Source organism: Clinocottus analis, unplaced genomic scaffold (genome assembly GCF_023055335.1).
Source record: "Clinocottus analis isolate CAN_PGR_092001 unplaced genomic scaffold, fCliAna1.0.p SCAF_7, whole genome shotgun sequence".
Taxonomy (NCBI): Eukaryota; Metazoa; Chordata; class Actinopteri; order Perciformes; family Cottidae; genus Clinocottus; species Clinocottus analis.
The window spans coordinates 8,952,931-8,977,049 of NW_027176229.1; the positions used below are offsets into that span (position 1 = coordinate 8,952,931).

Consider the following 24,119-nt stretch of genomic DNA (forward strand, 5'->3'; position numbering starts at 1 on the left):
AGAGAAACCAAAAGGACTTTAAATAGACAGCGAGAAAGGAACAGTCTCAAAATGCAGTGGGACAAAAAAAATGAATCTAAATATTCATCAAACTCTTTGGATTTAAAAGAAATTCAAGACGTTCCCTCATCTTTCTTGACGTCTTATTAAATTTGTCAGAGTCTCTTATACTACAAAAGCGAAAAAAAATAGTTTGAGCTTGGTAGAAGGAGGACAGGCTGATTTATATCCCTCAACATTTGTTTGAAAACCATGCAAAGGACACACTACAATTTTATAATTGTATCACCTGCTGTAGCAGATTAGGATGTCTGTGCTTTTATTCATTTATGATAAATCATGCAAATCTGCAAACAATGATCTCGCCCTGTAAAAGACATATGGTTTAAGCAGATGGTTTTTAGCACTCTTTTCAAATCCTTTCACAAAACAGTGAACACATTGTATATATATTGTGAAGAATTATGCAATGCATTTGTTTCAGTAACTGCACCATAACAGTACTTTGCATTTGTTGAGCCTCATAATCTTTTTTGCAAAACACAATTGTTTACAATAACAAAGGAAACTGTTTTTTAGAGCTTTACGACATAATAACTGTGTTCATCTTGTAGAATAAAGAAGAACCAAATCAAGGTGAACTTGACTTGGCCCGGGGCTTGAGGTCATTTTAAGTTGCCACTGGTTTGTGTTTGTGCGGCATGTAGCGTCGGCAGCTCTGGATACAAGGTTGAGAAGCAGGGAGGGGGATCTGTCAGCATTATCTTAACCTAGTTGTCAAGCAGTGACAGGAGGGCTGGGATGGAATGAGATTAGAAGACCTGGCCTTTTATTCGCTGGGCCTCTTTCAACCATCAATACCGATGGAGACAGTCCATCTGCATGAAAGCTCTGCTAGCAGCCTGCTGTTCGGGAACTACATGAACCACAATGGAGAGAAGACGAGATGAGGTGGCATTTCAAGATTACCTGTCTCTTCAGAGTACGTTAGCCTTTGCACACTGGCCACAGTGAAATGCAGGTTAGGTCTGACGACTGCAAGCAGGACAAGGAATGGTCTCCACAAAGTGAGCACAGAAATAATTCTAGTGTTGAAATAACAACTCATATGAATGTTATTTTGCTGCTGCCCCCCTAGAAGTCTTTAAAAAGGACCTTTGTTGGACTCCGGATCCCAATGAGAAGCACTACTTTAGATCTTTACTCTGAGGAGACACAACAGCTGGCCATACCATGGCTCGACAGATAGATATATGACAGCTCACTGACCGGGCAGACAGGACTGGGGTGTGTGTGTGTGTGTGTGTCATGTATTAGCTGTTTGGTAAATGGTTAGCTCCAAGCCATATGAGCCCCATTCAGAAAACCCTTCAGAAACCCACTCTGTCAGACCAGTGATACAGTACATCAATACACTTGTCTAAAACTCACATTTGATCAAATCACTGTCAAATAGTCAGCAGCTACTACAAATACTATGAGCGATGGAGTTCAGATTCAGACATATCTCACTCCCGCTAGAGTAACACCATGCGTTACCCTGCTGTAGTTTTTTTTATCTATGACATTTTAAAAACACCCAACAGAATCCTTCCAACGTTATCTCTATTTATATTTTCATCATGTAAACAGAAATTACATCATCGATCAAACTCATTGCCTGCGTTACAACAATGTGTTTTCAAACTCACTCCCTTTTTGTTTAACTCTACCACAGGAGCAAGCTTCATGATTTATTTTTTAACGAGAAAGCTGCTCATAATGACCCACCACTAAAGACCAGATGAGTCTTTGTACAGTGGCTCAGTAAGACTGTGATTAGGTACAATTATGCCCTGAGCTAAAACATATAGAGTGCACTAAGTGTGAATAATCAAGATCAAATGAGTTGAAACACTGAACACTTATTTCTGAAGTTCCAACGGTCTCTGTATTTAATATTATTATGGGACAGTGTCTGAGGAGTAATATTCTGCATTACAAACAAAAATCAAAACAGTGCTGATGGATTTAAAAAAGAAAGTAACTGAGCTTGGTGTGACGTGATTTTATCAAAGCTACAAAGGAGTTTGGCTTCCAAATTGATGAAATCAGGACATTGGGGGTTGGGACATTCACTGAGATGTAACCGTGGTGTAACATAGTTTTCTGATGGCCCAACCCATGTAGCTGCGGTATCAGCTTTAAAAAGGAAATTTGCTGTTCATTTCCACCTGGCATATTTCCCATAAATGTGGCTATTGTGGCTTTTTGGGACTAATAATCCACTACGTCTCTAGAACAAACACACGCTCAATGTGAAGCTACTCACAGCCTCATATGTAAAGAGAAATAAGTCCACTTGGCTGTCACCTGAAGTACCTTCTGAGAGCAGGATTGACATGACCCTGCACTAATGTTGTTAATCTCTAGACCCTCACCCAAGGTGCCGATAGATGAGAACCTACAGAGGAAATTACATCTTTATCTCATCTGACAAAGCTAGCCGCACCGCACCGGCACCGTTTTTATCCTGTTATCTCAACAAACCAGCAGTCTGCTCCACATGGATTTTATGAATAAGCTAAAGGAATATTCTGTCCTGGTGAGCTTGGGCGCCTATGGGCTACTTTTGGCCCTGTCAAGATAATAAATTGTATCCTCTGTGTGACATGAGGACAGGATAGTTCCTTATACACCTCAGCCGAGGAGCTGAAACCTAGTGCTGTGACAGCGTGTGAGGACAGAATAGTAATATTAAAGCAAATGTGTTTGATGGCAAGATGAGTGGGAGTTAAAGAGGAATAGCTTGCCTTTAGAGCTAAACTGTCCTGCTCTCATGGGAGACACGGAATATGTATTTTATAAAGCTCACTTGGAGGTTGAAGTTGTGCGAGTATGACACAAAATGCTTTTTTTTTATTTCTCATCATGCTACACATGAGTATCATAGGGAGGCCCAGATGTTCTGGTTTCTTGCTTAAACATATACTTGTTCATGAGCAGAGACACAGCATATTCCTATCATGTCAATTGGTAATTTCCTCCACCCAAGAAATGCTTTGTCCTTGGGACATCTCAAACCTGGCAATGTATCCTCATCACATTTGAATAAACAAACTAAACCCAAATCAGCCCCAATGTCAGTTGAGAAATATTTAACACAAGCAGCCAAGACGATCCGGCTCATAAACAGCCTGGGTTTAACCAACAATTAATTTAACTACGGTGAAAGACAGAGCTCCTCGAAGCCACAAATGCCACACAAAAAGGAAGGCAAGCAGGCTCTCAAGGACACTAATACCAAGCAGTGAAGCATAAATGGTTACAAGCTTGTTTACTGAGCCACTCGACAAAAAGACGACAGCGCCTCCGCATACATAATCACACACGCGGAGGGGATTAAGATCAACGAACCAGCATTCAATTATGCTTTTAGACTTTCAATTAATAAGACGTGGAAATCCACAATGTGACCCACTGCAAAGTGAGAAGGGCCAGGTGAACACAGAGTTTGACATTATCAACACGCCTCTGGCCATCTGTTGAATGTAAAATAAGTTACATTCAGCAATTAAAATATACTTCAAGGAAATATTTGACACAAAAAGCTTCATAATTAGATCTGTACAGAAACTAGAAGAGGCTTTCCAGCTTCGGGTGAGGAGAGCTACAAGGCTGCTGTGCCTATCGCCGTTCTGCAGAAACCCAGAGTTTCCACTCCATTTCTTTTACACTATGATCTTGCACCGTTTCTTTAGCATGAGCATTTCAATAGGAGATTTTGCATTGGACTGAACTATTTGCGAGCTAATTAGTTCATCGTCAAACTAATGTGTGTTTACTGCCAACTGAAAGAGAGGTCTATGTTTCCAAACCCCAAATCCTTTAAGGGTTTTATGTTCTCAGCAATGCTTTTTTTCCCCATGAGTAAACGTTCTGTGTTTGTTTCCCTGGGTCAGTTATGATGAAATCACTCACTTACAGCGTATAACCTGCTGATGTTATGACCTATGCCCTCATGTTGGCCAGCGAGACAGTTTTCTTGACTTTAGACATTGATATCTCCACAGCGGCTTACTTCATTTTTCCCATTTGACACGTTCATCTCCCTTTGTCCTTTTGCAATTTGAACTGTGAAAACATCCCTTAACAATCTCTTATGAGCACCCTGGGAATATAGGGATGACCCCCAACTTCAAATGTCAAGCTCCCTGTAACGTAAATACATTAGGTGGCTCACAAAACAGCATAAGATAGTGGCTAATGTAGAAATGGCTTCATGACTAAGCCTCCCTTGAGATTTTATTAACAATATTAAATTTTAAGAGTCACTAAGCTAACACTATTTACAATTTTTTCAGCTTTTCACTAGAGGGTCTAGTGAAAAGTGCCTGTACTGAGTAAATGAGGTAACTACATACCCAGGGATCTGTATAAATAACCCTGTAAATGGCCCTATATTTAACCATATATGTACCATAACCTAAAAGGTTAAATATATGAGCACTTGTTTTAACAAAGTGTCATCCCCCTCTTTCCTATGACAATTCTGCACTCTCAACTGAAATCGGAAATACCTTTTAAAATCCCAATAAGAATCTCAGAGAGGAGCACAAATGCAAAACAATGCATTGGGTAGTTTCTGAATATAGTACGACTCAACCGCTATACAGTGAAAAGGAGGAAACAGATGTGGAAGCTGAAGATTAGATTCCTGACGGGCTCATTCTCATGTGCAGCCCTGCTCTCAGCCTGCTGATCATGGCTCCACCACGGACTACCCCGCTCATAATTCACCTTTACTCAGAAAAAGCTGCTGAACCAATCAATTGATCATTTCCACACATCTATCCATGCATGCTCTAAAGTTTGGACTATTAGCTTGGCAACAAATGATAATGGCCTGCATTGCAGTTTAGTGTCCTAAATATGTTATCCCTTTTGCATATGGCCTAGGCAGTAAAGAAGCCACCAAGAGGGATCATTTAAAAAAGGTAAAAGAAAGCTTCTTCAGTGCAGCCATACATACGTACGCTGGGACAAATTTAGACACAGTGAGAGGTCTTAGCTACTGTATAATAGAATCTAGTTATAGACCCGGGCCAGATAACATTATGATGGCTAAACCATGACGAAAAGCTTAATTTATCATCAGTATTTTTTGTAATGAGTCGAGGTCATGCTGTGGAGATATAAATAGTTCTGTACTAATTTGTTCTAATTCAATCTCTGTGACAAACACAAACTGTTCGGCATCAGTAAGCCAAACACAGTAACACATATGGACTGGTGCTGTGTGCTGTGGGTGAGCCAGTGCTGGCCCCAAGTCTCATCTTCCGTTGCCCAAATGACACCAAGTGGCCCGCTGGCAACAGTGGGACCTTTCACGCTCTGCGGCCGAGAAATAAAAAAAGATTTGTGTCTCCGGCACTCTGCTGTATGAATATATATATATATATATATATATATATATATATATATATATATATATATATATATATATATATATATATATATATATATATATATATATGATGTACTGAGTAGAGTTCTTTAACCCCTGCATGTCTAAGCTGACGGTTGCCAAACAAAGTTGGCAACATAAAAAGTTAAGAATGATCCTACTTTTGTACTTGTTGCATGTTATGCTGGTTATTACAATGTAGATACCACAGCACTGTTCCATGGTTTGTGGTGTAAACGTGTAGCTTTGCGCTCCAGTCAACGACACGGCGAGACTGGGCTCAACATGAAGGACTCTGTGTGTGTTTGAGAATGAGGAGACATGGCCTAGTTTGGATGTGCACTTCTCCCCAGGGGGTTCCATTATGTGCGACTCAATCCTCCAGACCTTTTACTGAGAAATGAAGGAGCAACAGAGTAATGTCTTAATCCTCACCCTTGAACCATCTGCTGGGGGGGGGGATGGACCTTGATGTGTAGGACCCCAGTAAAAGAACAGCTCCAATAAAAAAAAGACAAATCTGACTCCTGCTATTTGCAAATAAAATGCAGATCTCTTATTAAATCACAGTACACTTGTTCCACAGCAAGGCTTGTAAATTAGGCCATTTGTTAATGCAAGCCCAAGACACCAAGGAGTGCTGGGACTTTCAAAGCTAGAATCCAACCTAACGTGCAACCCACAAACACCATATGTCTCCCTCCGTCTCTGTCATTGACCAGAGGCTGAGAATACAGAACCACTTAGGGTGCAGCCTAAGCATTTTAAGTGTCTTTCTGCGTTAGTAAAAAAAAAAAACACATTTGGTGTCACACTTTTGCATCCAACACAGATCTGTGTCAAAAAGCAATACATGATTTACTTATAAAAACACACAACGTTGGATCAAAAAAACAGACAGCATTGGAAACGTATGAAATGAAAATAGAATAGAATAAATGGAATGGAATAAATGTAATGCCAATACAAACAACATGAGGCCTTTTAAACACAGAGTTATCACATTCAGCAGTTTTATACTTTGGCAGACAACATGATCGCATGGGCCAAAGGTTGGATGATCTTTCCCAATAGTCCTCAGTCCATCATGCTGGGAGTCTGAGGACTCCCAGCATGATGGGGTGGACGAACCACTGTCCCCTGCTTGTCTGAAATCACTAAAAGTGGATCCATAGCTGTTTTTGAGAGTAAGAACCTGTGTATATTTAGGGTTGTCCCTCTCTCCTCCAAAGGAAAACCCACATGGCTGTGTAGGCTACACATAAGGTGACAAATGGGGACAGATGCAAAACCGAGGACTCCACTCTGGGAACCCCGAGCTTACCATGCGAGCTTACCATGCCTATAACGCATCTTGATAGGCTGTGTGTATCTATCCCAACCCAGTGAGCATGAATCACACACAACCGCCTGCTGGGCCAATGCAACCATTTTAATTGTATCAACAACTGCCTGCGGCATTTCTTCAATGGAAAGTGAGTAACTGCGGCCTAAGCTGTGGTCTCCTGCACGAGAATAGCGACGTTAAACTTGCATGGCTTATTGAAGTTTGCCGAGCAGGTATTAGCCTATATGGCTGAACGGTCTGTCGGAGGCTGCACATGAATGCAGGGCTGCGTTTTGTGAAACACATTTCAGCACCGCGAGGAGATTCCTCGCTGGGACAGATAAGGTTGTGTATATCTATATAGAAATCACTTATTCTACCAAAGTGACTGAATCCACCCATGCAAACTTCGAGCTGCACATCCACTCCTGCCTGTGTAATCGAGTGGGCACACACACACACACACAAACACACACACACACACACGAACAGTGCAGGAAAACCCCGGCATGCAAACAAGGAGAACAAGGAGCGACGCAAACTTACGTGAATACGAAAAATAAAGTGGTCGACCCCACAAGGAGTGTGGCAGCAGTGGACACTGGGATGTATTTGGTGGGTTTAAATCTCTTTCCAGCGCTGTTGGGCATTCTGTAATTTCCACATTCCTCAATTATTTATTCCGTTTGGAGTCGTATGGAGAAAAAAAAAAAAGGTCCACTGTGCAATCTATAGGCCTCTCTGTGTCTTTTAAAAGGTACGTCTTTGCAATCGCTGAAGCCACATAGATCCTAAGATAGAGAGGCAGGAATACACAGCGCTCACTCACTGGAAGCCTGGAGAGCCCACCCTCACGATCCAGCCCACTGGTGAGGTCACTGAACCGCTTGAAAAGGTGGAGCCTCCGTGCAAACCCTGCAAGTATCTGCAGAAGTAAATGGTCGGCGCTGTAGTGTTTCTTGGTTTCGTCCCTCGCTGCGCGGTTATATTTGTTGTCCCGGAGATCTCGCGAATTGAAATGATGATATTTGCCTCGCAAATGCTCACCGACTCAATCAATGCCGATGTGTGTTAGATCGATGGGGAAATCAAAATGTCTCTCGCAGTTTCTTGGAAGTCTCGTCCAGCCTTGGCTCCGGTCCCGAGAGGCAGGCAGCGGTCTCTCGGCGGAGAGAGAGAAACACTAAACTTCACTGACAATCGTGCAGTTCAATGTCGCTTCATGTCCCAGCGGACACGCATGGAAAAACCGGTCATGGTTCATTTTTAAAGAAAGTTGGCTATATTCTTTAATTCGCTCTGATTATTGCAATAGGCATCAATTTAAATGTAACGTAACTAGCGAGAAGGACGTTCCCCAACCAGAGACTTGAAATGTTCCTGTAAACCAGTCAGAAGATCTCTGGTTTCGGCCCCACTGAAGTGCTGCGTGTTGAATGGGTTTTACAGAGAATAATAATCAGGGCAACTCCGCTGGAGCTCCTCCTGTGGCTTTATGGACCACAGCGCCCTCGGGTGGCTGGTGTTGGGATCGACGCAAACCGCAAACGTCAACTGCCCGGGCGGGGGGAGGAGAGGAAGCTGTCATCACTGCGCAAGAGGGGAAACGTAAGCGATGGGAGCATGGGTGTGTGCGAGAGGGATCAATACATGCTGACTCTTCCATGTAGGCATGTTTGGCTCTGAAATGACTCGTATGTCAAGTAAATACATGATGTATACAACTAGGTTGAAAATTAACCATATACATCAAATATCAGAGGAAAATAAACAGCATTAAATACATACGTGTCAATAACCTAGATTAAAGACACAGGTAAACATAACTAAGTATATGGTTTTAAACACTTGTACTGCCATCTTCTGGTAGAAAGGGGAAACACTGACGCGTCATACAGGCTCTGCAGTCACTCAAAACAGTGCAATATGGTGTAAAAATAATGAGTGCTAATAACTCACACAAACACAACTTTGATTAAATTATATTACGAACTGTGTTGCATTGAACAATGCATGGATCATCGGCCCAGATTTATTTATGATTCTTTTATGTTCTTCTGTTACCTTGGTATGTGTTTTAATCATAGACCGTGAATAAGAATTTCTTGCCTACAATCCGTTGTTGCTGTGGCTTTTATTTTGACAGGCTCGTACTTCCGGTCACCTGCCATGCTTTGCATCTCTCTTTAAAAGAAAAACACTCGATAATGATCAAAGACACCGGTAAATATAACTAAATGTATGGTTTACATACACTTATAATGGCCTGGGCCTCCTCTTCGCTCCTGATGTGACAGCATGTACTTACTCACCACGTGAAATATTTTAATTTAAATAAAATAAAAAAGTGATATGACCTCATTCCTCATTATGATGTTGGAGTGTCAGGATAGAAAGAGTTTGAGTAATTTACGTTTTATTCATACCATGCAGTAGTACGCAGTATTATTGACATGCAACATTGAAAGTTATATAATTATACATTCTGGGATCTAACTTGTAAACCTGTATAAACCAGTACAGAATTGTAAACAAAAATCTGACAGTGAAAAGATCTGCACATTAACAAAACAGAATAATTAGCCACAATAACAGAGGCTAGGAAACATACAGAACTTGTCTGGGCCATGTCTCACTTTAAACTTTAAAGCATTTACTTTTTTCCACTTGAAACAAAAATACACTTGTATTAATGTCCTACAACTATTCCAGTGATTACCTTTACAAAAAGAATTAGCTCTTTTATCATGGTATGAGGGCGAAGCAGCCTTCTCAGAAACATTAGTAATAAAGGCATGGTTAATATCTACAGTATACTTTTAAATCTTAAGTGACACGTCAATTATGAATCCCTCATAAAACCGGAGCAGTCTACTTGTGGGAGTAACTGGTGCAGCTCAAAGGAAGAAGAGCTTGTCTGATAGCTGGATGGCTGGCTCCGAGTGCAGATACTGGCCAGCCAGGTAGGCCAGTTTGTGGGCATACTTGCACGGTCCTGGAACACGAATGGTGCCTGGCCAGTTCCAGTACAAATGGCACATCTTGTAAGTCAGCCTGGTGTAGGAACAAAGAAACAATGTTGAGTTGTCACAATTTATTAGCCACGCTTAGCTCAAACTAATGAAGTTGAATCCAACCGCCCTGCAATAAGTCTACCTTCATAAGGGTTATATTGTTAAAATGGGTTAAAAAAGGGTTAAAAATTTGGTGTGTTTACACTTAAATTTGCTATTTTACATGCATGCTTTTCCCACATATTTTACCATTTCCTTCTAGCATTTAGTGTTCTTAGCCTCCTTGATATTTTATAAATCTGAATCTCATAAATAACCGACTCACTGAGTACACAGACATTTACATGCATAAAATATTAAGTTAGCAACAGCTCCGGGTCACTTCAGGTGGGCTGACCTTTGGTGGACCAGCGCTATTCTGGTCCACCAGAAGTTTCTTTATATTAATTTGAATGGTTTCACTGATAACATGGTTAATTACCAACGTCCCAATTGCAGAGAACTATTCTCAGTTTGTATCAGGGAAACACAATGTTGAATGATAAAATGTCAGCAACAGAATCATGCGATATATTTAATTTGTTAGTCAAAAAAGAGAGGAAGTAACAAAAATAAAAAAACATTTCACTGTTATGGTATTATTAAGTGCTTATATCGGTACTCGGTATCGGCAAGTACTCAAATGTAAGTACTTGTACTCCCTACTATGAATACCTTTGCAAATGGTCTGGTGGGAGATTTGCCGTGTTGTACAGAGCGATGTAGTGTGTAGGAAGTCCACAGCCCTGACGACTGTGATGTGCCAACAGAAAGAAGTCCACCCTGAAAAACAAAACAGTTAAGTTTTGGAAAATGTAAATGGCCGACAGCAGACAAAAGTGCACATATTTACTGCTGTTGCCGTGAGGTACAAAACGATAAGAAGCAGCGTCTCTTTTCTTCTGCCGGTAGGCTGATAACAAAACACTTTATCTCGACAACATTCTTCATGCAACAAGACATTTTTCATGATTTACTCACATTAGTTCTCTTCCTGAATTACATTCAGACTGCACACACCGTTAGACTGGAACCATATACTGGAAGATTACTGTCTTCAGTCGCATTTGTGTGGTTTCTTGGCTGGCGACGGGGTATGTAAAAAATATTCATATTCTTTCAACTAAAAGCTTAACTAATTTTGCTGACTGACCAGTCTGTCTGAGTGAGAGTGTGATCCAGAACTGTTCCAGGTGGCGGTGTACCGATACGGTTCGCCGTCCAGGCGTAGAAGGTGGTGTTGATTCGCTTTTGGACCACAATGAAGACCAGCTTGGGCTCATAGCTGGGGAAAGTCTCAAAGCATTTGAGCAACTGAGGGATCTCGTACTGCTCCACCATCTTCAGCTGACTGTCTGACACTCCATCCCGATACACCACAATCTTCTCTGGCAGAGAGTGGTTCACCTGAAGAAATAAACACGTGATGCATCAGGTGATCAAATTAAATGATTTAGGCGTTTAAAATAAAAGCATACTATTGTCATTTGAAAATGTCTCACATGAGAAAACTCTTGAGTTTACAACAGAAAACTCGAAACAGTAAAACTAATCTGAAAATGTAAGTTTTACGGTTCCTGAGAACAATAATTGGTGCAAATATATACTGGTCAGTACGTTATATTAAAAACTCGTACAGATTTTGTATTTAGAGTATAGCAAAAGAAAAATAGACTGTAGTCTACTCATCTTTCATTGAACACATTTTTTTACAAAGGGAACAGAAACAACTTTCTTCATTTATAAAATTGTCATGAAACTTTTATTCCCTTAACTTTTATTTAGGATTTAATTAAAGTGAGAGAGCTGGATAGTCTGTTAGCAGAAACACTTTTTACACATACGGATGATTACCGAGTGCTGGGTTTGTCACTTAAATTTACCACGAAACATTGAGCCTAAAAGCCAAAGCCTTCATGTGACGCTTTAGAGGAAAGAACGTCTCATTTCTCTTTCAACATATTTCCTTGTTTGGTTTCCTTGCGTCTTTCCATGTATTCCTGGTGGGAGGGACTAAGACCCAGGGGAAAGACTCAAGTGAGGGAAATAGGGACGCAATTAAGAGACTTGGGATGTAGTACCTCATGTAGGCTCAACTCACATTAACTTGTGAAGAAGCTGGATTTGCGAGGTCTTGAGATACTGTGGTGGAAACGGTATTGCCAAATCTCTACCAGTGGACACAATTCTACAGTCACGCAGTATACAAGGTAAAATTGTCCTAACCAAGCCTCCCAGTAGATACTTTAAAACACTAACCCAGCGAAAGGGAACAGAGGAGACTAAGGGGGATCATGTGGGATTTTGGGCCAAAAAGGTTTAGTGTGTTTAGAGAAAAGAGGGACTGAATTAAAATTGTATTTATTTTATATAGCTCAAAATACAAAATTTCCCTCAGAGGGATTTACAATCTGAACACATATATAAAATACATGTATGTAATGCATGTTTCCAGTACTTACCTCAAAGTACTTCTCCAGTGCTGCCAGGAAGCAAACTCTGAAGCCATAGATCAGTTCCTCAGTCGGTGTCTGGAAAGTTACTCTGGAGTACCAGCGAGTCAGAGAGCTGGACAAAAAAAAAAAAAAAAGCGCTGCATTTTTTTCAAGATATTACAACTTAGCGCAAGTGAATGTTGCAAGAGAAAAAGTGAAAACAATTGTCTAAAGCACAAATCTGTAGATATGAGTTTATTTTGGAGACATTCTAAAAGACTTTCTGCACAACAACCTTAAAATCTGCCAATCTCATGTAAGACGTCTGTCGGGGAGCTTGACCTATTGACAGCTGAAGACCGTATTTAATTACTTCCTTTAAATAAAAAGTGTATCAAAAATAGTGTTTACATCAAATGCATTGATAATCATTAGATTTGGAATATTTTCTTATTAACTGTTGAAATTTGAATTATCCATTGCATGATTTGTTTTTCCTGAAATATATCATAATGATAAAAGGAAATTTGGAAATAAATAATGGAATGTGGGGAAAATAAAACTGTAGCTAGTAACAAATAAATTAATAATGAAGTTACCTGTTCACACTCGCGACAAAGCCCATGACTGATTGTCGCACCTTGCTGGTATCATGATGGACATCAACTCCCACCACCATCAAGTGTTTCTAATAAGGTGAAGAAGAGGTTCATTATTTCCCCCATTGACTGCGCTAATGTTATAACTTCTCATTGTCAAAGGAATTACATTTGAATAATCCAGTTCAAGTAGTACTTTGGTAAATATTCACAATTTCACACGCAGTAGTATGTTTATAATTATTACCTACCAGAAAAATCACAATTAAGATGTTTCCCTGTAAACCATGCAGCCCAAGCAGATAAGGCACTACTTTAAGGCTCTAAGATGTGATACTCACCAGAGGGACACTGACAGTCCACAGTTCTCCTCCTAACTTGCAGTTCATCTGCAGGAGTATCTTTTGGGCGATACTCTTCAGCTTCAGTGGTTGGGAAATTGTCCGGATATTGATGGCCTGTGACAAAAATCATACTTTTAAGACCAACTTTCTTTTCCTCTTAATTCTAAACCACCCATGCACAACCACACGGACAAGCATTATAAACCTGGGATGGGATGGGACTTTTGACACAGCAAAGCTTCTTGATGGCACTGTAGAGATCGTCTCTGTTGCCGACCATGATGGACACTACGAGCTGCATATTGGGCTGTAAACATAAGCAATGGTAAGTCACACAGGACTTCACTGGGACCTGACAATCATTTCAATGCGGTCAAACATGCATTTCTGTGCCAACATCACAACATTCAATAATAATGACTAGAAAAGATGGATCCCTTGACCCCCCTCCCCACACACAGAATAATTTAGTTATTGAGCTACTTGTCTAAATCTTAATACATCATACCTCATTGGTGAGCTGAGAGTGGATGCTTTTGATGTATGTCTCAGTGCGATCATCCCTCAGTTCCACACGAATGGGTCGCTCCAGACGCATGCCGATAGGCCCAGACACCTTAATAAAGGTGGAAACTAGCTCTTCAGCTTGTTCTGCACAGCGACGTGGGTAGAAAATGGCCCAGATCTTCAATGGGACCTAAGAGGGAGATAATTCGGTTTTTAAAAAAAGTAATACAGCAAGCCAAATTACACACTGATATCTGAGAATTAAGCCTACATGGATCACTAGATCATGAACTGTGAACAAAGAGCACAGGATGGACAATGTTGCAGCCTTGCTTCCTCAACCTTTCAGTTAAAAAGTTGAAAGATAAGATATTCCTTTATTAGTCCCACAGTGGGGAAATTTGCAGGATTACAGCAGCAGATGGGTTAAGTGCACACAAGACATAGTAAAACATATAAACAGTAATAAAAAAATAAAAACAGTAAGAATTCCCAACAACATATATACAGAGATAAAACATTTATTCATATTGTACCAGTTGAAGTGATTTAAGTGAATAAAGTGTGTTTTTGTTGTTTACTGGGAAGTAGATTGTATTTAAGCCAAGTTATCTCCAGTGATTTGTCTCCAACACTCACAGAGCTGATTGAAGCATCCCTAACAACCTCTCTGGACCAAGACACATCAGCACCTGCGGTAGAGGATGAAGACTGCAGACAGATGGTTTCAAGTGGAAGAATTCTACCTTTGGTCTGCAAGAGAGGAAACCAATGAACAATATACCTTTTAATACAAAACGGAGGAAAACAATGGCCAAGGAACACATGAAGTATAAAAAGAAAGTGTAATAATAAAAATAACATCGACACTAGATTCCAGGACTTCCTACCTACCTATCAGACAGTCAAACTGCATTTATATATTGTACAGATACTCATATTTGAGTTGCATTGTTTGCAATATGTGGATTTCAAAAGCATTTCTCGGAAGTGACATCAGAATTAAGTTGAAATAAACTTTACAGCAGAGCCTCACCACCATGATTTCTGAGTCAATGTCCAGTCCCCATTGAGCGAGCTCCTTCCTACTCTCAGGATTGGTGCTGATGTTCTTTAGAAGCTGTTTTAATGAGTGGGTGTACTGCTCACCGTTCACATTGATGTGCATGTTCAGGTCCTACAACAAAAAAAAACACGTTTTAACTGAGTCTTTTTCAATAAGTTCTTTTAACAATATTTTCAGATCTGTATCTCAACATTTCATCAGTCTAATGCCGTATTCAAACTAAAAGTGAGGCAAATTATTCGCGCGACCAGATTACATGCAAAGTCAATGCACAGACGCGACAGGTCGCCAAGATGCAATTTTTTTTTAATTTATTAGCGCCACTGTCTTACCTTCCTCATACATACAGAACTGTTCGATTACTCTCCATTACACATGTTGCTTAAGTACTTGTATGCGCAAAATACCACTATCATGTGTTGTTATCAACTGTTATTGCTAATAAGGGCTAGCCTGGTTTCATGACTTATTGTGAAAGATAACAGTAGGGAGGGATCTGGTATGTCAAATTTGAAAGGAGTAAATAGACTAACGTAATATTCCTGCTATGTGCGAATGTAAAAAATAAAGTTAAAAAAAAACATTTATGTGTGAATTTATGGCATGTAATGACTTTTGGTGTGTAAAGGCCTGTGGAGAAGAAGAACATTGTGTTGACTGGTTTACCTTCATAGATCTGAAGTCTTTCCTCATTTTTTCTGGGATTCCCGTCATAAAAGAAAGCTCTGGTACTAGAAGGATCTCTCCAGTAATGATTTGCTGCAACAATTCAAAATTATGTCATTATCTACACTGTTTAAAAAATATATAATTTCCTTTTGGTATTATAATGCATCTGTTGGACATATAAGCAAACTACAGTATCATAGACGGTTATTGTGTAGTATGGAACAAATATTACTGAGGCCTGAGTAGGTACTTCAAGCATAAGCAGAGTGCCTCTCACATGGGAAAACTTGATATGACAAATGTTATATCGATTTTGGAAAGCAATTGTTTGTTTGAAGTAAGGTACAAAATATTCTCACTGTTAGACATACTGTAGCCACAAGGTGGCATTCTGATGCAAGAATTCAGGTCATGACAGCTGATTAGTCTCTTTTTGACACTGTGCATCTTGTGTGCATTTATGATTTTAACATAACTGATGTCGAAGAGATATTTACCTTCCCTCCTGGCTTCGACCTCTCCTTTGGCCGATGCATGAGCAAAGGTTGGTCCATCTCTTTGATTGCGATCCCGTAGTTCTTGCTGTTAAGATGTGCACGCCCGTGCAATGGCAATAAACAAGCGTTTAAAATAGTTATAACTTTTATTGCTGCTCTGAATTAACCTGCCACCATTTCAAATCACAAATAAACCTGCTATATTTTCCTCCTCAGTTTTAAAAAGGTCATGGACTGAGCAGCCTCACCTGTAGTATTCTACAAAGGTGGTTTCTGTGCCATCCATCAAAGTGAAGGTGTCTTTGGGCGATTTGTCCCATTGAATGGCATCAATGCGGTAGGTGCAGTTGTTGTAGCGGGTGATGATGATGTTGCCGATGAGCTCTTTGGTGCACTCTTCTTGGAAGTTCTCTTTGCTTTGTTGGTACAACGTGTTCCTAGCAAACAGACAGCAAAGGCCACATTTTCCATTTTCAGTGGAAATAGATTATTTTATAAATAATCTATAGATGCAATAATACGCCTGTTGCATTTGCCACTGCCCTCAAAATACAACCTCATTCCCAGAGGGAAGGGTTATAGTGGTTGAGGGTATTTATAGATCTGTCTCAGAGGACAGATGCACTAAGAATCTTATCTTACAACCTGCTATTCAAAAATGCATGACTATATCACAGCATATGACATTCATATAGCTCTGAGTGGCTAGGTCATGCCATATTCAATGTTTAAACTTGTATGAACATGTCTACAGAAGACAGACAAAATGGAATAAAAGATGCATTCTGTATTTTATAAAAATCAAGTACTACCATGAAGCATCCACAGCTGATGATCTAATGTAATTATTTTTACAAATATAAGTGTCCTAACTATTTTACAATTAAAATGTATGACTTGTATGAATTTATCTGCAAACTTTCCACTGTTTGTATGTTGATTTGCTGCGTGAACTCACATGACATTCAGCACCGAGTCATTTCGCAGGACTTTGTGAGACACATCCACATTCAGGTACAGGCCTCCATCTGTGCGCTTGATACTAGTTGAATAACCCGGCCACACTTGCAGCCTACAAAAAAACACAAATAGGATAATGAATGGACTGGATCATAATATAAGGTGGCATATGCCCTCTGATGTTAAGATTCAATTCAGTACTAACCGATGTTTTCCAAGAATGACTGCGCTTTCTGGATCGTAATGATTTCGACCCACCAGCTTCAGGCCGATGATTTTCATTACCCTTGGAAAAAACAAAAACACTGAGCTATGTATGTACTATCATTTGACCACCTAATAGTAACATATTACATTAGCAAACGGAGTAAACAAATTATGGTTATTTCATTAAAGGGCTTTTATGAATAGAAGGAAGATTTTTCTAAAGCAGTATGGTTGTGTCAAACAGATGAGAAATATCTTAAGGCAACTTAGTGGCTACAGTGAAACAAAAACTGTAGTTAGTATATGCTTATTAATTTAGATAACATAAGTGTATCATAATAGATATTTCATCACTAAGATTCCAGTAAAAGACAATTATCATTATCATATACAATTATTGCTCAGGCCCAATTCCATGTAGTTGGCGTAGTATAAAATACTGATGCAAATGGGTCTATATTGTATTTGATTTATTTAAAGCCTAAAACTTATGTGGTCAATCTCTGATAAAACAGTGTAAGAGACGTTTTTTTAAATACCTCCTGAGCACCACATTGTAGAATGGAATGCATAGATCCGAGTTGGGTGGCAAAATCTTCGTCATCTGGATTTTTATGGTTATTTCCTCATTATCAGTTCGTCTCACACTCTTAAGAACCACCTGCATGTCATCAAAATATTATGCAAAAACGAATCCAGTGTTCTGTTCAGCAATGTGAGAATGTCAGTCATCTACATACACAATTAAAATCAATTTAAAATGTTAAACTTTCCCTCACTTAGGTTAAAACACGGTTCCCAATTAGCCACACAATACAGTAACTGATACCTACTTCATTCAGTTTAACAGGCAGGAAGAGTATGGAGCCATCAAAAGCGACGACTTCTCCTGTGACCGAGCGGTGATCTTTCATCATGCCAAAACGCATTCCCATCGACTCAACATTTGGACTAAAAGATATTGAAAATATTCATGACTTCCAAGAACACATAAAGCACTTTTCCCAGGTAAAAACTGACAACATTGATTGAACAAACAATTGCTTTGAAAAAGCCATGTGCAGAGCAACTCCACAATGGGATCTTCTGTAATTTTTGCATTAGTTGGTTGTGTCCATTTTTGGTTCATATCATAGTTAAAAAACATAACCGAATGTGGTAGTTGCTGAATAAAAAGGAAGAAAAATGTATAAAACAAAATACTTACGTGAATGTAACATGGTACTGAAAAACTGCTTCATTCCTACATCGAATCGGTATGTGGTTTGAGCCAATGGTTATAGGCGTTCCTTTTGTTCCGGCCTTGTTATTGGGTGGCTCACTGGCCAGAATATAAATGCACAAAAAGATCATTTATCATTTCAGCACAAGACACAAAGTCAATTACTTTTTGGTTGTGAGTGTTATTTTCTGTAAAGCTTAATAACCTCATCTCAAAATACAAGCATTGATAAAGGCTGACATATCAAATGAATTATATTTCACCTCATCTGTGCATCTTTATTTCTAATCCATAAAAGGGTTGCATTATATAAATACAAAACAATTTGTTAATATAACATTTTGCTTAATTTTGCACTGGCATCCGTACTCCATGAACAGGTGAATATGTTAGGTTATCCACTTTACTTAAACAAAACATTTACTGTATCTATACGAGTCAAAATACACTACCGTTCAAAAGTTTTGGGTCACCCAGAAATTTTCAGTTTTTCACATGAAAGTTCTTTCTAAGGTGATTAGCAAACACAATGTACCACGAGGACACTGGAGTGATGGCTGCTGAAAATGGACCTCTAGACGCCTATGGAGATATTTCTTTAAAAACGAGGCGTTTCCACCTAGAATAGTCTTTTACCACATTGACAATGTATAGAGTGTGTTTCTGACTAATTTAATGTTATCTTCATTGAAAAAAACAGTGCTTTTCTTATAAAAGGACATTTGTATGTGACCCCAAACTTTTGAACGGTAGTGTATGTACTATATATAAAAACTATTTACTACGTTTACACAATGTGCATGTTTCAGATTTTCAAGAACAGTTTTCACAACAAGAACAAAATATTTACTCTATGTACTCTTTACCAGCAGTCGTGTGTTGCGTCACAAAGTAATACTGAACAGCTGATCTGATCATTATGTGTCGATGTTTGCTATCAACACATAATGGCAGCTGTAAAGGCCCTAATAGGAAAATTAAAAAAAAAAAAAAAGTAGACTTACCGGGCACTTTCCATTTTCAGCTCAATCTTTGACGGTGCAACAGCAGAAGCCAGTACCTCTTGAGTGCTGGGACCCGGGGGTGTGGTCCCTTCACATTATTTGCATTTTAAAATATTGTCCGATTTCAAAAGCTCTTGTCACTCAGATTAACTAAATATCACAACTTTATCTTTTGCATCGTTCCATGAATTATCAGAATCAAGTTAGAAAGTTTTCCTACCTGTTTGTGAATTTTGAGTTTGTTGAACTGCTTGTTGCTCAGAGGCTGGAGAAACAGACTCAACACTACTTTGAATAAAAGTAGGAAGAGTATGTCCTCTTCCTACTCCAAGCTGAGGCATTGCTGCACTTCCAAGCCCTAACATCGTCTGGGTGGACAAACCTTGGCCATGGAAACTGGAAAAGGTTAAATTACACAGAGTTGCATCTGGTTATTCATTTTGACAATTGGTGCAATAATTATCGATCAATGTGTAGGTTATAACACAATTAAAGTCTCAATTATGAAAAGTATTAAATCCATTTTGACATGATATATGGCTCAGGTCACGCTTTGTTGCAAATATTTGTGTGGCCAAAAAAGCCTAAGGTGGTGAAATTCCCATGAAGACTATAATATACCTTCATAAAGACTATAATATTCAGTGTTTTTGAAAAAGCTTTTTTTTGGGAGATTATACTTTGTGGTGCTATTGTATTATACGAACAGTTATTTCTAATATTTACTGCATGTCTGTTGATACACTTCTACCTACCTGCTGCCTCTGCCCATCACCTCTTTAAGTTGGCTTGCTGGGCTACTGATGAGACCTGCTGGGGCACCTTGCAGCTCCACATCAGCAAAATCTCCAGCTGCTCCTCTTCCTACAACAACATGTGACAACTCAGTACACATGGACATGTTATGGGTTAAACTTGAACTGGCAGTTGATATGAATGGATCATCGTGTCATCCCATTGTGCTCGTGTCTTTGCTGAACTCACTCCCCGCCTGCCTTAAATTGGTGTTTCTATTTGAGAAAGACTTAACTTTAAAATATTAATGTTTAAATGCCTTTTAAGCAACTCCGCTAACAGAATCAGAAAGAGAAAACAAAGTGTGCACATGTAGACAAGCCCAAAACAAACCCAACATTTCAAATGAAAAGTGTATCAAGTTCCTTCCACAGCATGCAGTTACTCAGTGCGCCCCAGAAGGATTTCCAAAGCTTTAGGCATTGTAAATAACACTATTCCATCGACAGAAGTTAATTGCATTCGTGATGGACGAATTATTCCAATTTGCTGTTGCATTGTTGCATTTGTCGAGTCATAATTAGACATCAAATGTACAGTAGCTACCATTAAACCAGGGCTGGACCCAAATATTTTGACGTCGTTTGTTGGGTAGGTATTTAATTAGTTAGTTTTAAAATGTATTTCTTTGCTTAATTGACTTGAATAAATTGTAACTTAAAAATGAGTAAAATCAATCAAGTGTGCTTGACCCAAAGTTGTTAACTGTGAGGCAAACCCCTTCACTTTAATCAGCAGGTAGCAAGCAAGATCTAGTTTCAGCACCTAATTCACAGACATGTAGCCTAAACTCTACACGATGCACTGCTACAGCTCTACCGTTACTGCTAACTCGTAACACGCCTGACAGGCGGCCGAGCTTGCAATACACTACAAGAAACCTTGATAGAGTACAAAAATAGTTGTTTTAATACTCACCCAGTGGTGCTGTTCCTCTTGAGGTCATTGAGGACTCGATGCCTATTCCTCGAAACATTGAGACCAGTGCTGAACTTGAACCAAGGTTAACCTGTAGGCAGACAAAAAGCTTAGCAGCTCTTAAAAGGGATAATTTTGGTGTTTTGAAATGGGGTTGTATGAGGTACATATTCAGTCAGTGTATTACGTTTAACTAATTTAGAGAAATCAAAAGCAAAATTTTGCTGTCAATGAGGGCAGCAGCAAAATTTTCCTAAAAGGCTCACCTGCATGAAACCAGTTTAATTGTATCCGATAAAACTTGTTGATTGTGGTAAATTACCATTATCATGATAATCTTAACTATTGTCACAAGTGACTTGAAGCCATCTCGGAGGACGAGTGAAATATAGAGCTTGATTTTAAAAAAAAAAAGAAAAAACAGGTATTCATAGAGGCAAGGGACAGAGAGATTGGTGGTCGAGCAAGCTAAAGAGTGATTGAAGAGAGCAAGCAGCATAGGTGATAAATATTCGTGAAAATATTCTGTATGTGCGTGAGTGTGTGCGTGAGTGTGTGCGTGCGTGTGCATGCACACCCACCCACCCACCCACCCACACAGACATTGATATTGCCTTTTATAAGTGAGCTTCTCTTTTGGAAAGCTAAAATAAGTTTTGCTGCTGCCCCGTCCACAGTAGTACATTGCTCTGCTTCCATGTCGGTACTATCCAAACTAAGGGCGTACTATTATAGGTCAACCTTACTTACCTTTGAATCACCTGCTTGTAAAAGCAGCCCTCTGGCTCGGCCAACCACAGGGTCAGTAATAGGTAGAGTTACTCCTCGTCCTTGTGGTGCATCGCCAAAAGTGGGAAAACCTCTGGCTCGTCCTAACCCAGGCCCTTCAGCAGAGAGCAGCAGCCCTCTGCTACGTCCTACAGCCAGCTCCTGAGGCTGTAGTCCAACTCCGCGTCCCAGCGAAGGGACACCCGTCAGTGAGGGAGGCTTATTTGGATCCATTTGTATAACTGATATAACCAGTCAACACAGCATTGGGTTGGCTGCGGGGAAACACTGATAGGGTGAAGTTAGCAGTATGTCTCATTAGTGGCATTCTCCAAAAATAAATAACGCACACGAAAATGTTATGACAGGAAATATTTTAATGCTTTACGCATCAAGGCTCAGTCTAAATAAAATGTTAGTCAAATATGATTCTGGCTTTCAACAAATAATCAAAAATATTGTGCTGCATTCAGTTTCACAACCAAGCTCTTGTTTTGTCTTGTGCTTTAAATCCAGCGCACCCCTGATTTACTTTGATGCTGCATGATTTCTCTGAGAGACTGACTCGAATACCTTTTTTAATAAAGTAATAAAGTTTACCAATTGGTTGAATACATCACATAACCAGGAGTTTTCAGTTTCGGTTGTAGCAGTGCATTTTGATAGAACTGATATATTTTTCAACATTACAACCGTTTGTTCATATACAACTATTTTGATAACAGAGTTGTGTCAACAAATCAATTCAAGATTTTTTTTAACCACCATTTCATTAAAAAAAAAAAACAACTTTCGTTTTGTTTTGTTCAATGCTTTCACCACACAAAAGGAATGCACTGAAGAACAAAAGAAAGTTAACAGACAAATGTTACATTTCTCATTCTCAATGGTCTGTATTTATTTTATGACCTTTTAGCATCTAGCGTCGTCATGAATATGATGCTTTTTGCAACGTTCTATATAAATGAAGCGCATTATTAGTATTATCACATCGACCAAATATTGCTTCTAGTTTAATTTGTGTACAAATGAATAAAAGAATAATTGACTGATAGTATGGCATTTCCATTCATTTGTTAAGACATTGCTTACAAAAAATAAGCTAAGCTAACACAGCTTTTGAGAAGTAATTGAAAGTTAATGTCAACTCTCGCTATATTATCTAGTTACTCGGCTTATGAAAATAACACTAACGTGAGCTATCAAGACTTATTTTCCTTATGAACTGGCTCAAGTTGTGGACGCTCGTGGTAAAAATGACTTATATGTATACATATGTATACATTGTTCACTGCCGTGAGCTAACTTGGCTATCAAACGCTGGACGAAGCTAACTAAAAGATCACGTGACACGGGTTAGCTTAGCTAAAACAGGAGCTAATGTTAGCTAACTGACAACACGTGTTTAAGGAAATTACACAGAGAACAACTACGAGACATTAAATTAAACCGAAATACTCAAAACAAACAAAACACTGTTCGAGTGCATGATATATACAAACAACCCACTAACATATTAGGAGGCTATGTGTCTCTCACCTGGTAGAAGGTGTCAATTTCGTACTAAATTAATCCACCTGCTGGATTCAACGGATGCATAGTTAGTGTCTCCCCCTCCCCCCCACACACACACCCTTATTGGATACTCAGATGTGTTGCTTCTGACGCGAAGCATTGGTTTACAGACCTGTCCATCTTTTATTGTTCATTTACATGACATTGAGGAAGACAGTTTTGTCGCTCTCTGGCGGTTACTACACGGCAACTCAGTCATTGTTACCAGTGGTGGAAATGCTAAATATAAAACACGTATACATTTACTCAAGTACTGTGCTTCAGTACAGTTTTGCAGTACTTGTATTTGACTGAAATATTTTCATTTCATGCTACTGTATACTTCTACTCCACTACATCTCAAAAGGTAAGTATCGTAGTCTACGTTTTGCTTCACATTTATATTTTATGACAGATTTAAATCAATAATACAAAGATTAGATTAAGTAAAACATTATAATGTATTTGAATAGGTCAAGCAACCAAGCTCTCTCTCTCTCTCTCTCTCTCTCTCTCTCTCTCTCTCTCTCTCTCTCTCTCTCTCTCTCTCTCTCTATATATATATATATATATATATATATATATATATATATATATATATATATATATATATATATATATATATATATATATATATATATATAGTCAATTTATGTATACCTTTACCAACTAAAACAGTTAAGCACAGGTAGAAACCAATATGAAATGACTCATAAGGACTACTGTTGTTGTACGTATTGATGTGAAT

At 39.1% G+C, this 24,119-nt stretch overlaps 2 protein-coding genes across 3 annotated transcripts in view; both read right to left on the reverse strand.

The window, feature by feature from the left end:
- Positions 1 to 8,097, reverse strand: part of zdhhc8b (zinc finger DHHC-type palmitoyltransferase 8b) — a 53,832-nt gene extending 45,735 nt beyond the window's left edge. Inside the window, exon 1 of the mRNA XM_068605327.1 lies at positions 7,320 to 8,097. Within this exon, the coding sequence (XP_068461428.1) occupies positions 7,320 to 7,423 (104 nt within the window). The 5' untranslated portion in view covers positions 7,424 to 8,097. The remainder of the gene's footprint in view (positions 1 to 7,319) is intronic.
- A 1,075-nt stretch (positions 8,098 to 9,172) lies between these two features.
- On the reverse strand, positions 9,173 to 23,429 carry piwil2 (piwi-like RNA-mediated gene silencing 2). Of its 2 annotated transcripts, none has more exons than XM_068604834.1 (24): positions 23,357 to 23,429; positions 21,800 to 22,092; positions 21,050 to 21,140; positions 20,092 to 20,200; positions 19,557 to 19,732; positions 19,337 to 19,424; positions 18,318 to 18,431; positions 17,944 to 18,061; positions 17,650 to 17,771; positions 17,109 to 17,189; positions 16,902 to 17,015; positions 16,192 to 16,380; positions 15,944 to 16,028; positions 15,444 to 15,536; positions 14,748 to 14,888; positions 14,351 to 14,464; positions 13,713 to 13,901; positions 13,410 to 13,511; positions 13,202 to 13,318; positions 12,861 to 12,949; positions 12,289 to 12,394; positions 10,980 to 11,233; positions 10,502 to 10,609; positions 9,173 to 9,827 (listed from the first exon to the last, which is right to left on the reverse strand). In XM_068604834.1, exons 2-24 carry the CDS (start codon positions 22,049 to 22,051, stop codon positions 9,671 to 9,673), a joined length of 3,009 nt encoding a protein of 1,002 aa, XP_068460935.1. In that variant the 5' UTR covers positions 22,052 to 22,092; positions 23,357 to 23,429; the 3' UTR covers positions 9,173 to 9,670. The 2 variants fall into 2 exon arrangements, with proteins under 2 accessions (XP_068460935.1, XP_068460934.1); XM_068604833.1 differs by having other exon boundaries at positions 21,800 to 22,105; positions 23,357 to 23,428.
- Between the last annotated feature and the right edge of the window lie 690 nt (positions 23,430 to 24,119).